This window comes from Orcinus orca, chromosome 11, assembly GCF_937001465.1.
Source record: "Orcinus orca chromosome 11, mOrcOrc1.1, whole genome shotgun sequence".
Taxonomy (NCBI): domain Eukaryota; kingdom Metazoa; phylum Chordata; class Mammalia; order Artiodactyla; family Delphinidae; genus Orcinus; species Orcinus orca.
In genome coordinates this window covers 22,685,704-22,698,478 of record NC_064569.1, presented here as the reverse complement: position 1 = coordinate 22,698,478, position 12,775 = coordinate 22,685,704, and the positions used below count along the sequence as shown (strand labels likewise).

At 38.5% G+C, this 12,775-nt stretch overlaps 1 protein-coding gene across 12 annotated transcripts in view; it reads right to left on the bottom strand.

Annotated features, from left to right (window-relative positions):
• Nucleotides 1–12,775, bottom strand: part of PPFIBP1 (PPFIA binding protein 1) — a 176,092-nt gene that overhangs the window by 66,739 nt on the left and 96,578 nt on the right. For 11 of the 12 annotated variants that reach the window (XM_049694179.1, XM_049694183.1, XM_049694182.1 and 8 more), the window contains one exon: nt 1,820–1,918. In XM_049694179.1, the coding sequence (XP_049550136.1) occupies nt 1,820–1,883 (64 nt within the window). In that variant the 5' untranslated portion in view covers nt 1,884–1,918. Of the gene's footprint in view, nt 1–1,819; nt 1,919–5,956; nt 5,976–12,775 lie in introns of those variants that run through there. The other variant, XM_049694181.1, reaches the window with a different exon arrangement.

Sequence of the window (12,775 nt, the reverse complement as noted above, 5' to 3'; positions counted from 1 at the left end):
CCTGGAACAGTTCTTGGCTCAAAAAGATTAAAAGTTTTGTGAAGACGGAATTATGGAGTTGCCTGAAAAATGGCAGAAGGTAGTGGAACAGAAGGGTGAATATGCCGTTCAATAAAGTTCTTGGTGAAAATGAAAAATGTGTCTTTTATTTTTACTTAAAAACTGAAGGAACATTTTGGCCCACCCAATATTATGCCCTGAGCAAGAATACACTTTTCTAGGTTAAACACAACCAGTTCCTTAGTTTGTTAAACTCTTCACCTTCACGCTTACCTTCTCTAGGTAAGTTTTCGTTTGCCAATGACACTTTGAAAATAATATTCTAAGAATCGAATACAGTACTCAAGGTGTGGTCTAATCTACAAAAGAGGTCCAATTGAAGTTGGGTCTCCAGGACACAGAAGTATAACAAAGGAGGTCAAACCCCACATGACACTCCCCTGAAGAGAAGAACCTTCTGAAGAGGAAAATACCTTTGATTTCTTCAAACCACCGAAGCAGAGTAGAGTCCAATTTGTGACCAGAAAAGTGAAGGAACTGGGGCCAGGACAACTATATCCTGACCCTGGTAGCCGGTAGAGACCAACTGTACCCTGACCCTGACCGCCAGGTGTGTGCATGACAAGCCCACCCGAAGCCCATTCAGACATCTCCTCGTTGTAATTGGTTCCTAAATATATGAAAGTCCTCCTCTTGAGACAAAACACAAAATATGACATGAGACCTTAGGTAGCCACCACTCCTGGGGGACTGCGAGGGAGTGAAAAGGGCTCATCCACTAGTCAGTCCCCTCAGTTATGATGAGAAAACAAGGAGATGATAGTCGACTGCTTTTGCTCAGCTTCTATAATAGAGAATTGTTGAAGATTTTTTAAAAAGAAGATGATCAGATTGGCATATTGGAAAAAAGATTCTGGTGGTCTGGAAAAGGATGGACTAGAGCAGGAAAGCAAGAGTGTCAGGGACATCAAGTGAGAGGGTTATTTAGATAAAGCAAGACAATGGTAGCACAGACAAGACAGATTTTAGAGAGGAGGGAATGGGAGAATTTGGTAGGAGGTAGAATTGATAGAATTTGATTAACTAAATGGAGGAACATGTGGGAAGTGCCTAGCATGACTTAAACTTCTGCTTTAGGAAACTGTACGGATGGAGGACTATGAAATTAGCCAAGATAAAGACAACTAGAGGGGCTTCTGAGGAAAGATAATGAGCTCAATGGGTTTTTTTGTTGTTGTTTGTTTTAATTTTTTATTGGAGTATAGTTGATTTACAATGTTGGGTTAGTTTCAGGTGTACGGCAAAGCGAATCAGTTATACATATACACATAATGAGCTTGATGTTTTAAATGATGACACTAATGTGTCTACAAGACATTTCAGGGGAGTATCTGGTTGGCTGGTAGACATAGGGACCTGAAGAATAGCAAAGAATTGGAAACATAAGTAGATGTGAGAGTCATTGGTGGAAAAGTGAATGTGGAATTCAAGGGAAAAGATCAAAACACTCCTGAATACTGGGTAGAGCAGTATCCCTCCAAGTGCAGTCCACAGACTATCTGGATGAGAATCACCCTTATCCTGGATTAGAAGCCCAGGATGGTACTAGGATTTCTGACATTTTAAAATAAAATTTAAGAATAATTCTGGCAAAAATTGGAGAAGAGGGACAAAGATGAAACCATGGGGAACCTAAAGGCATTGGAGAGAGACAATAAATGAAAATATGAAAGTAGAGAGGTAATAAAAGAGTTGTAATAAAAAAGTCAAGAGAGCAAAGAAAATGTCATGATTGCGTCTTTTAGAGGATGCAGATTACCTGCTATAATACCGTCCATCTGCTCCAATGCCGCAGCCAACATGTCACTTGCATCACTCATCATTTTGCTATTTGTCAAGGGCAAATTCCAACCTAGATCTGAAAAAATAATGATGTTATCATTACATCCTTAAATGACACATGCTTCCTGGCAGGTTTGATAATTCAACATCAAATTATAACTCCACCTCGCAGTCAAATACAGAGAATTTGTGAAGTATTAGAGCTGAATTAAATGAATCATTTAACAAACTATGACCATTCATCTGCCTACTGTACTGCAGGACCACATGCTATAACTGATCAGTTAATAAAATAAGGACAATACATTTCTTGCACCCACGGTGTTTAAACTCCAGTAGGATGGTTTCCGCGCTGTACTCTGTAGAGCTCTGGGTTCTCTGTGAGGTCATCAGAGGTGGCTGTGGAACTTTGCTCAGGGCCATGAGGGATGCTGCATAGATAAGACTTGTTCTTTCTGCACCAGCCCCACCTAATCTCTGCTCTCTCAATTTTGCCTTTAATTTTTTTTTTTTTCGCAATGGGGAATTACCATAAGATCTGTCTAAGAAAATGGTTCAGGAACATATATAATAAGCACATACACGTCTACTGGTATTTTGCAACATAACAATAGCTATCATGTACTGAGTGCCTACAGTGGTTCCGACACATTAATATAAATTATCCACAATTCTTTATCATGAGAGGAACCCTATAAAATGCATAAATTCCTCTTCATTTTATAAATTAGATCAAAGATGTTTGTTGATCTTCGCCTGTAAAGACAGCAAGTAAGTATAACAAAAACCAGTTTTTAAACTAGGTCTGTCTGATTTCCACTATAATATTAAATTTTTGTTTCTCTGATCCTATCTCACAGATAGGTTTAGGCTGAAATTGTGTCACAATCTACTCACTCTTTTACCAGTTAAAAAATAAACTGAAATTATCCTTGCAAAAAATTTGGTCATTAACAGGAAGAAGGTAAATTATGTGATTTTCAATATTAATTAATACATTTCAGGTACCAGCTAAGCACCCACATAAATTCTCCCAACAGGCCTAAGTAAGGCTCTTGCTACTTTGCAGATACTGTGGTGTAGCAAACGCCTGGGAAATAAAGGCTATGTTGCTCAATTTCATTTCTTTTTATGGCTGAGTAATATTCCATTGTATATATGTGCCACATCTTCTTTATCCATTCATCCGATGACGGGCACTTAGGTTGTTTCCATCTCCGGGCTATTGTAAATAGGTGGATAGACCTAGAGTCTGTCATACAGAGTGAAGTAAGTCAGAAAGAAAAAGACAAATACCGTATGCTAACACATATATATGGAATTTAAGAAAAAAATGTCATGAAGAACCTAGGGGTAAAGCAGGAATAAAGACGCAGACCTCTTAGAGAACGGACTTGAGGTTATGGGGAGGGGGAAGGGTGAGCTGTGACAGGGCGAGAGAGAGTCATGGGCATATACACACTAACAAACGCAGTAAGGTAGATAGCTAGTGGGAAGCAGCCGCATGGCACAGGGATATTGGCTCGGTGCTTTGTGACAGCCTGGAGGGGTGGGATGGGGAGGGTGGGAGGGAGGGAGACGCAACAGGGAAGACATATGGGAACATATGTTTATGTATGACTGATTCACTTTGTTATAAAGCAGAAACTAACACACCATTGTAAAGCAATTATACCCCAATAAAGATGTTAAAAAAAAAAAAAAAAAGGCTATGTTGCTTAAAAGAAACCTTTGCCCTCTGTTGCCAAGTAACCAGGTCTTACCACTTTATTTTTGCAAACATATTTACAGTTCTGATAAACAGCTGCTTAGATCAGTTCTCTACTGTGCATTCACTCTAATAAAATGCCATTTAATCATTGTGAAATCTTACTTTGATTTTACAGTATTCATAGATTTCATCTAAGAATTTCCCAGAACTTTACTCCCTTCAGAAGGTATAAAATATCACTACCATTTTATGTAGAAATACTACAGCATAAAAATACCCAAGGCACGCATTTACAGTCACCCAGAAATCAGGGGGTTAATAAGCTAGGTTATGAACCTAGGAGTTCTCAAAAATCTACTTGCACATTTAGCTAGTGCACAGTCCAGAGAGGTGGGGCGCAAATTTAATGATCACGCTTCAGGGTGGAAACCTCCAAACATGAAAATTGAGAACACAAAGGATTAAGCCAAAGAGTGTATGGTCCTTGAATTTTATATCATTAAGTGGCTTACATTCCCTTTCATTTTAAAAGCTGAACTTCAAAGAGCTCTAGATAGTATCTAGATAGATACTATATACATATATATAAAAGAGAGACAGACAGACACATGCCAGGCTCAGCTATAAACATGGGGAATGCTGATAAAATAAAATAATGCTCACTTTAGAAAAGCTCTCATCACCTCACTAACTTAGAAAAACAAATATTCGTCTTTGTTGGCAACTATAATTTGTGTAGAGCAGGAACACTTTTCCAGGAAAGACAGGTAATTATCTATTTCTTCTCTATTCTGTTAAATGTACCTTTCAAATTCTATGACGTGGAGGTATGAGAACTTAGGCCATGCTTTTCAAAATGGTGGTGAAGAACCAATTTTTTAAAAAATTTCCAGTTTGTTGGAGACCAAGTCTTTGTTTAATATAATAAAATACGACAACAACATTAAAGTGTTATAAAAGTTTATAAATGCTTACTCTCAACCTCTATGCTTATCACATAGCATCCTACATATAACAGTAAGGACAAGACAGACAGTAAACACAATTAATAAATATGTATGTAATATGGCAAAGGTGGTAGGTGCTAAAGGAGAAAAATCGAGCAGTTATCCTCAGGAGATCAGAGGGTCAGGAATTTGGAGAGGTTTGCAAATTAAACAGGGTGGTCAGGAAGAATGACAGATTCAAAGACTTCTTTAATAAATTAAAATTAGCTAAATATAGGTGGTAGTTCAGTGGTATTCCAAGTGTAGAATTCTTACAAATTGATTAAAAAAATGGGAGAGGTGAAGTCACGAACAGACATATAACAGAAGAGGAAACACTTTCAGCCAATAAAAATATGAAGAGATGCTTAATGTTATTAATAGTCAAGAAATTTAAGATAACTGTGTGATACCATTTTATACCCAGTCAGCTGGCAAAAAAATTGGAGAGTACCAAGTACTGTAAAAGGAGGTGAATGCACAGAATCTCTTACAGAATGGTAATGGGAATGTAGAATGGGCTAAAATTAAACAGTTACATTAATCTAGCAATTAGCATTAATCTAGAATTAATTTTAATCTAGCAATATTTACCCCAAGGTAATATTTACCCCAAGGTATATAACCATGAGCAATACACAAATGTTCACAGTAGGACTTGTCACAAGGACTAAAACGTGAAAACAACCCAAATGTCCATCAATGTGAGAGGAGATGAATAAACTGGTATATTTACACAATGTAATTGCATACAGTTTTCAAAATAAACTAAAACAATGCACGTGTAGTTTGGACAAATCTATGCAATATAAAGGCAAATAAAAAAGTAAGTCTCTGGTTCATTCAGCAAGACTTTTTATAAAGTTAAAAACAATTAAATACAAATATATAAACACACACACATATATTAGAAATACATATAGATTCAATATAACTATACAAAAAGAAAAGAGGGAACGATAATACACAATTCAGGATGATGGCTGCCTTAAGCCAGGGACATAGAGGGACAGAATGGGAAAAAGGGTTGCAAAGTTAAATGAAGGTTACTGTCAAGTTTCTGAATTAGGGATGGACTCAAAAGTTATTATTACACTATTAAAAATGACTAAATGGGAATTCCAGTTCTGATAATAGTGGAATAGATTGTATTGGACTTACTGTCCCACAAATAGCAATACAAAACACTGGATGACATGTAAAACAATTTTAAAGAAATTGGAGAGTGACCAAAAGCGGGTAGAAACTATGAGGAATTCAGCTCTTGAGTAAAGGGAACCATAATGAGTGATATTCACATTTATACATCTTTTCACTTGTGGGCACTCCCCCGTCCACATGATGCAGAGTGGTTAGGGCTTATGAAAAAAATCACAGTCTTAATGGCTCGGTGGATAAAAGGGGGTAAAGTTCTTACCTTATGCACAAAGGTGTTTAATACTAATTCATAGCAGGCTGTGATAATAATATATAATATAATCCATTAAAACTATAAAATAAAAAGACAAAGTAAAAAGCCAATTGAGTTGATGAAATAGACTACTAATAAAATCCTCATTTAATCCAAAAGAAGGCAGTAAAGGTGGAACAATGAAGAGACGGGAGAAAAAGAAATCAAATGGCAAATGGTAGATAAACTCAATCATATAATTTACCATTACATTAAATATAAATGGAATAAACATTAATAAAAGCCAGAGATTGTCAGACTGGTTAAATCCAAAGACACAGTAAGCCTGGGAAAGGAGGAGTGGCTATATTAATATAAGAAAAATGACTTCCAATCAACAAGTGTTACTAGAAAGAAAGAGGGGTATTTTATAATGATAAGAGTCAATTCATCAGGAAGTCCTAACAATCACAAAAGTTTTTGCAACTAATAACAGAGCTTCAAATGACATGAGGCAAAATCTGACACAATTAAGGGAGAATTATACAAATTCTGTCCATTTATATTTAACATAATTGTTGATATGGTTGGATTTAAGTCTACTGCCCTGCCATTGTTTTCCTGTTTGTCCCGTCTTTCATTTGTTCCTCCTTTTCAACCTTCTTTTAGAATGACAGACAAGGCAGGAAAAAATTCAGGTAATAATATAGATGTTAGCAACACTATCAACCGTCTTGACCTAATTGAATTTATAGAACAAAACATCCAAACGCAGGGACTTCCCCAGTGGTCCAGTGGTTAAGAATCCGCCTTCCAATGCAGGGGACGCGGGTTCGATCCCCGGTTGGGGAACTAAGATCCCACATGCCGCAGGGCAACTAAGCCCGCGCTCTAGAGCCTGCAAGCCACAACTAGAGAGAAGCCCGCGCGCTGCAACTAAGACCCAATGCAGCTAAATAAATACACAAATATTAAAAAAAAAAAATCCAAATGCAGAACATATATTCTTTTCAATCCACTTGTTACATTCACCAGGACAGGCCATGCAGGTATGCAAGGCCACAAAATAAGTCTCAATAAACTCGAAATGGGCATTAAAGGACTATACAGAAGAGTAAGAACAGCAACCTGAAGTGGTAAAGCACTAATGCTAAGAATAGAGCTTCCATATTTATCAAAAGTCTGACTTGCCCATGGCTTAAGCTACTGTAGAGGCAGCCTCACTTCGTGAGCATCTGTGTTAATAAGGCAACGTCAATTTTCACGCCTGGGTCAAAGTATTTTTAAAGGCTAAATAAAAGGGTTCAGAAAATCCCATGCTCTATATTTTCCTATATCCTCAGAAACATTTCTGAGAGGAAGATTCCCCTGGGCATTCTCACATACTTAATATTGATACAATGGAATATTACTCTAATACAATGGAAGAGTACTCCACAATGAAAAAGACTGATACATATAACATTATGCTGAGCCAAAGAAGTCAGGCATAACTGACTACGTACTATGTGATTCCTTTCATGTGAAATCCAAAAATAGGTAAACTATGGTGACAGAAAGTAGGAATTACTTGCAGGAAGTGGCGAATGATTGAAGGAGATACTGGGGACTTTCTGTTCAATATGCTGATGGAAGTGTTGGTTATACAAGTTTATACATTTATCAAAACTCATCAAATACATTTAAGATGTGTTCATTTCACTGTATGTTTCACCTCAAATTTTAAAAATTAGGATTGAAAATGGTTGTTAGAGATAAAACAATATTTTTAAAGGAACCAAATAAAAAAGTGGATGAATATAAGTAGGCTATGCATGGCCTTATAATGATAATATATCATGAATAAAGGATAATGAATAATCCAATTATATTCACCTAAGACCCAAAATAAAACTCAGAATAACCAGTTTCTTTTGTTCTAATTCTTTGCTTACCCAGAAAGCTACTGATTACAATTTCATCTTTCAGGTGGTCAAAACCATTTAGAAGGTAAAAACTTTATCATCCGAGAATTCTCACACGATACCAGATTTATTTCTGGATTGTAAATAGCTACAATGGCTTGCTGAAGGGAAAGGCACCAGAAAATACAACTACCAACAACAACAAAGGAATGGGGTTTGCAAGGTTGTAGTTCAAACTGGAGAAACCCCTGGTTTGTTTCAGAGATCAGCTCTGCTTGCAAGAGTCCTCAGTTTAGTGGTTTCCTATTCGGATGGTTTAAGAAAAAGAAGTTAAGAAAAGCCTTGGAAAAGCAGTCTCCTGGAGGTAACATTCATATTTTATAGTATGGGTTTTTAAAAAAAATGTAAAAGCATATTTTGAATATAATTCAAGCTTGGCCAGGATCCATTTAGAGCAGATTTGAATAAGGTAAAATACCAGGGAATGTTTCAGCAATGGGTGTGGTGGCTGAAGCATTGGCAGAAAACCATACTTTTTACAGGGCTGCTGACTAACTGATGTTTCAGGTCAGGCCTGCTGCCCAGTCTCTCTGGAAGGAAGGGAAGGAAAGGAGGGAAAGAAGGAAGGAAGGGAGGGACGGAGGGAGGAAGGAAGGAAGGAAGGTTGTAAGAAAATTAGAAAGTCTGTTTCTAAACTTTGGTGAGAATGACATTTGTCCTAACTTTCTCAGCTTTCCTTAGGTAAAATGTTTCAAGTTTGAAAGAGAACTTCGAATTCCATGCTTAGAGATGGATACTAAGACGCTTAAAAGGAGAAATCCCTTCAGTGAAAGAATGTTTACACATGTTCAGCTAGGCTGGTGGAGCATCAAGTTATTACTTGGTCATTATGAAAACAAAACAGTTTCATATAAATTACCCACAGATCTCTCAGCAATTTTTTCCCCCAAGATGCTCACTAGGGATGTCAATCATTACGAGATGATTTCCCATGTAGGCAGCGATACAATCTTAGCAAAGCAATGCCTTGAAAACTGGAGTAGGAAGGACTGTGGAGTGGTGCTCAAGGTGTGGGGCCTGATCTGCCGCAGCCTCAGCATCCCCTGTGAGCTGGCTCAGATGTAAATCCTTGGGCCAAGATCTACTGAGTCAGAAAGTCTAGAGGCAGGGTTTGTACGAGCTGCCACGGGATTCTGACACGCACTCGGTCACTGCGCTAGAGCACAAGAGGCCCTCTTTCCTCTCCGGACAGCAAGCCCCACCCAGAGGAGTTGCGAACTGCCTACCAAGGGAAACAAGGGCACAGCTCCTCTCCCCAGCTCCTGCTTCTACTTTTGATCTAAAAATAACAGCTCTGAAGAAGCAATTCAGGTTTTAACCTGAAAAAATATCTCTCCCTTTAAACTTCAACTACTCAGTCATTATGTCTGGAACTTTTTAATATTCTTATGCAATCCTCCTCGCTTTCTGGTTCTCTGCTATGTATCTGTCATCACGTATTTCCTCCTCCACACTGTATTAGTCCAAATCCTTTCACCTGCAGTCTTCTCTAACATCCCTAGAAAATTAATTCAGAATCACCTGAAAAGGGCAACATGGTAAGACATCGGGGTCGAGGGGGCAGGGGAAGTGTTGAAAAGAGTGGGGATGTTGGCAGCAGGGGTGACATCTAATGTCACAACACACATGTAAAAAGTTTGTCAAGCTGTAAAAATAAGTATAATATTGATGCTATAACTGGAAATTTGAACACCATGTATTTGACAATATTAAGGAATTATTTTAATGTTTATGTAATAATAGAGAGGAGCAAAATATTAATGGATGAAACGGTATGACACCTGGAATTTGCTTTAAAATAATAAAGGAGAAGGGAATAACAGTAAAGATATAGATGAAACAAGATTAGCCATGATTTGATAACTGTTGAGATGAGTGATAAGTACATAGGGTAACACTATACTATTCTGTCTACATTTTTATATATTTGAGATTTTCCATAATAAAATATTTAAACTTTTTCATCCATATCTTCAGACAATAGGATTTGCAAACACCCTTGACCCTGATATAATTGGTTTAAATATTTTATTTTTCTATCATAACCTCAAGCATACCAAGGGCTCACAAATATTTACAAACCAAATAAGAAAGTACATGTTATTTTAACCACCTGCATAAACACAAACATATGCTCAGAAAATGGAAGAGCCTCTCACAGAGGGATGTAAGGCAGAGCATAAAAGAGGGCATGTTAATGACTGTGTATTAGAAAGAGTTACTTCTGCTCACAAAAATGAAGAGCCACAAAAGATGGTTAAATATTCAAATAAATGAAGCAGCAAGGAAAATAGGCTAAAATAAAAGGAAACGAACCTTTTGGCTCCATGCTATTGTTATGTAGGAATGATAACAAGAAGGGAGTTGATTTTTTTTTGACATCTTTATTGGAGTATAACTGCTTTACAATGGTCTGTTAGTTTCTGCTTTACAACAAAATGAATCAGTTATACATATACATATGTTCCCATATCTCTTCCCTCTTGCGTCTCCCACCCTCCCACCCTCCCTATCCCACCCCTCCAGGCGATCACAGAGCACCGAACTGATCTCCCTGTGCTATGCGGCTGCTTCCCACTAGCTATCTACCTTACGTCTGGTAGTGTATATATGTCCATGCCTCTCTCTCGCTTTGTCACAGCTGTGACAAAGGGAGTTGATTTTTAAAGTTCATCACAATAAGCCAAGATCTTTTACTTCTTGAATAAAAGGACGTTGCTGCTATTTGAAAAACTGATGTGTATTAAATGTCAGTAAATCTGAAGATCTAGCGATAAATGGAAAGGATGGCCCATTTCCCTCTACCTACTATTATTAGCTATTATGATGACTGCATGAAATTATGGATTTGCCCAAGGTCACTCAAGAAGTAAGATTTCAGTCCAAAACCCAAGTATGCCTCTCACTCAATTCAACAGGTATTTATCAAACAGCTATTATGCCCTGACCAGGACCACCAACTTTGACCGGGACCACCTATCTCATATGCTTCTAGTCCCAATTATACACCACCCCCAGGACACCCACCCCTGCCTGCCTCTCACACTGCACAGCATACCCTTCTCTGAACACACCCTGCTCTCTTACCTCTGTGTTGTCACTTCTCTCCTTGCACCACCCCTTCTAAGCCCGGGGACACATACTTTCAAGACAGCTCAGGCATCCTTTCCATCCATCCACACACTTTCAAGACAGCTCAGGCATCCTTGGGCCCTCCCGGAGCATCCTGAGTATGACTTCATGAGACCCCTAATTTTACAGCATCTGTCTCCTTGACTGCGCTGTGAGCTCCTTGATAACAGAGACTGTATTTCTGATCTCTGCATCCCCAGTGTCTCATGTGGTGGACATCAAATGCTTGCAGCACAAATGCATATGCCCCGGGAGCTCCTCAAACATGCACACTGTCATGTCATAACTATTCTTGCTCCTATACTCCCTGTTTTGGCAAATAGTGTGAGCTTCCTCTTAGCTGCACAGGCCAGAAACCTATCTTCTCACCTTAACTTTTAAGATAAATTTGATCACTGCTATCACCCTTGCTAGCTACAATCTCATAAAATGAATTTTCATGCTCTTCAAGAGGTTGGTGAACCAAATTCATTGTGCTACTCCGGAATGATGTTATTACTCCTATGAATTTGCAAACTTAGTTCCCGATATGATGCAGAAGCATCAGGGGGCCTGAGCAGGTTTCAACTTCTAATTTTTCTAACCTACTCTAACCTCTTCTTTTTAGGTCTTATAACCTGAGGACTCATCTCTCTCCTATTTTCCCACCCAGGGCTACCAACCTAGTCTTCGTTGGCTAAGAGATAAGCAGTTCTGGGTTATGTGAGACCCAGAATTGCACCCCTAAGGAGGGCAGGGCTGGGTAACAGCTCCTCTAAGCTCTGAAAGGGAGGGATTGGGCAAGGTGCCTATATATAAGCACCCTCTAAAGGAATATGTTATAAACCCCTAAGATTAAAAGGTAGTGAAAAAGTTTAGTAGACTATAATCAACATTTATTTTAATAAAATAGAAGACATCAGAACATCTCACAAGAAATAAAAGTATTATTTGTGAAACTTTTGATTTGGTTTTATGTATATACCTGCCTGCAACAAATACTGACTGAAGGCCTACCATGTGCCAGGTCCTGGAGGCAGAACAGTGGAAAAGACAAGCAAAAAAGGCAAGTCACTCTGCCTTTAGGGAGCTGACATTCCAGTTGTTTCAGCGCACACATGCGCACTCGTGCATGCGTGCACGCATGTATGTGTGTGTGTGTGTGCGCGTCTGTAAGGACATGCATGCATATGGACTGCATCATGATGTAAGAAAGTGTATCTTACACTGGGTCAAAAACATCTGAAAATTACTTCTTTCTCTAAAGTGGTGCTATTTAAAACATGGTCTATGGGGCTTCCCTGGTGGCACAGTGGTTGAGAGTCCGCCTGCCGATGCAGGGGACACGGGTTCATGCACCAGTCCGGGAAGATCCCACATGCCGCGGAGCGGCTGGGCCCATGAGCCATGGCCGCTGAGCCTGTGCATCCAAAGCCTGTGCTCCACAACGGGAGAGGCCACAACAGTGAGAGGCCCGCGTACCGCAAAAGAAAAAGAAAAAAAAAACCAAACATGGCCTATGAACTGCTGCTAGTTCACCAACTGTTATTGGTCTACTATGAGATAAGTATAGAAATTGAGAATAAGCATTCAGAAAATTTTATAGCAACTTGACCTTGCTGTGATATCCAATTACATGATAATTTTGCTGCCAAACCCAATTATTTTAAAATTGAATTTTACAAAAAAGAATCCATGATGGATTGGAATAAGAAAAAAAAAACAAAAAAAACAACCTAGTCCTTCACCAGAGATGGTTGGAGAAGCACTG